The sequence below is a fragment of the Chrysochloris asiatica genome, unplaced genomic scaffold (assembly GCF_000296735.1).
Source record: "Chrysochloris asiatica unplaced genomic scaffold, ChrAsi1.0 scaffold00017, whole genome shotgun sequence".
Lineage (NCBI taxonomy): Eukaryota > Metazoa > Chordata > Mammalia > Afrosoricida > Chrysochloridae > Chrysochloris > Chrysochloris asiatica.
This window is the reverse complement of record NW_006408535.1, coordinates 12,924,707-12,926,627: the sequence shown is the minus strand read 5'-3', so window position 1 is coordinate 12,926,627 and position 1,921 is coordinate 12,924,707. Positions and strand designations below refer to the sequence as shown.

General features: G+C 36.3%; 1 protein-coding gene across 1 annotated transcript in view; it reads right to left on the bottom strand.

The window, feature by feature from the left end:
* SNX6 (sorting nexin 6) overlaps nucleotides 1-1,921 on the bottom strand; it is a 77,098-nt gene that overhangs the window by 18,054 nt on the left and 57,123 nt on the right. Inside the window, exon 11 of the mRNA XM_006835356.1 lies at nucleotides 638-724. Within this exon, the coding sequence (XP_006835419.1) occupies nucleotides 638-724 (87 nt within the window). The remainder of the gene's footprint in view (nucleotides 1-637; nucleotides 725-1,921) is intronic.

Here is a 1,921-nt window from a genome sequence, read left to right as displayed (position 1 = left end):
AAGATGGTACGGCACATTCTTAAAAAGTTGGAAATAGAAATGCTGTATGACCCAGCAATTCCTATAGCTCAAACAGATACACGCACGCACATTCATGTTCACTGCAGCACTGTTCACAATAGCAAAAAGATAGAGACAGTCTACATGTCCATCAACAGAAGAATGGTCAAACAAACTTTGATACATACACACATGGAAGATTAAGTTAACGAAGAATCTGCAAACACTTCACAACATGGATGAACCTGGAGGACATTATGCTGGGTGAAATTCAACCACAAAAGGACAAATACTTCATGAGACCAACAACTGTTGTAAAAAGTTCAGTTTTTCTTGCTAAACGAAACATTCTATGATGGTTACAGGGTGGATGGTAGGTTGGCAGGAAGGGAGGGAAAGAAATAAGTAAATAGAGGTAAATAATACTGTTAACTGATGGTACTTGGAAGAGGCTGCAATCATTGTAATAAGATGAAGTGTACAATTTGTTGATGACGTGTTCTGTAAACCTTCAGTCAATTCACAAGTTAAAAAAAAGCAGAAAAGAAATCATCTTTAACAGTTTTAAGTCTACCAATTTCTAAAGAGATAGCATTCTGTAAAAACACCTCGTTTTAAAAGAAAATGAATAAAGTACCTTAGCAGCTTGAGATTCTCTTAAGTAATATTTTAAAAGGTCAGAAAGCTTGAGATCTTCATCAGCAGACACTCGTGCTTCTATTTTCTGAAAAAGGAATAAATGGATATTTAATAAAAAATTACATTCTTCTCTTAGCATTCTCTTTAGTCATTATAAGAAAGGTGAAAGTTATAAATAACTAATGCAGTGGACCACAAGGTCGGTTTGAACTGCGAGGTCGGTGGTTCAAATTTACCAGCTGCTTCTCAGAAATGCTATACAGGGTCGCTATGTGTCGGAACTTGACAGCACTTAACAACAACATAACTATAATATTCTTTCCTATTTTATCTAAGGTTCCTCCTTGTTACTCTGATAAAAATGAATAACAAATAGATAAGCTCATAAGAGATTAGTGAATTTAGGTAAAAACTATTTGAAGTTTTTGGCTACAATGAGTTTTAACATTATTCAGCTTCATCTACATTTTCTCTCCATTTCAATGGCAATTAATAGAACAATGTGTATTTAAAGTAATAAAGGCGTCCTGGTGTAGTGCTGTAGGATAAACACTGGACCACAAGGTAAGTTTTAACTGCAAGGTTGGTTGTATGCAAGGATGGCAGTTCAAACCCATCAACCACTTCTCAGAAACCCAATATAGGGTCGCTGAGTCAGAACTGACTCCACAGCACTTAACAACTTAAGCTTTTCATATGGATACCATGTAACCTACCAATGTCTCTTCTAGTTACACACATGTATACAACAGAAATGCACACTTAATGGTGAGGAAAAGGACTGCTACAAAATCACAGAACCCTTATTAAACAAAAATGCCAAAATGTGAAGCTAGATTTTTGGACACATCCTCCATCTAGGTCTAAGCACTTCTGAATGCAGTGAATCTATTTCTCTAACCATTCTGTGAAGAGTTCTATGTTTCTGAATTACACCATGTCAATATGGCAGTTTTGGCATCCTCATGGGACTCAAATCACGTTCTTTTGAAATGTTCTTTAAATTTTGGGGACAAAAAAAAAGAGTAAAAATGTGCAATTAGATCAGGGCTGTAAGATGGATGCGGGCAGTTTCCCAATGAAATTCTCATAGGCCAGCCCTTGCTACCCTCAAAGAATGAGCAGGTGCGTTGTCATGATGGAAAAAGAAAATCCTCGGTACAACTCTCCTGGTCTTTTGTCATGAATGTAACTTTCAGGTCTTTTCTCATGAATGAAACTTTCAATTTTCTTAAAACCTCTTCATAATAAACTCCTGTGACTGCCCTGCGTCTTTGAGAAA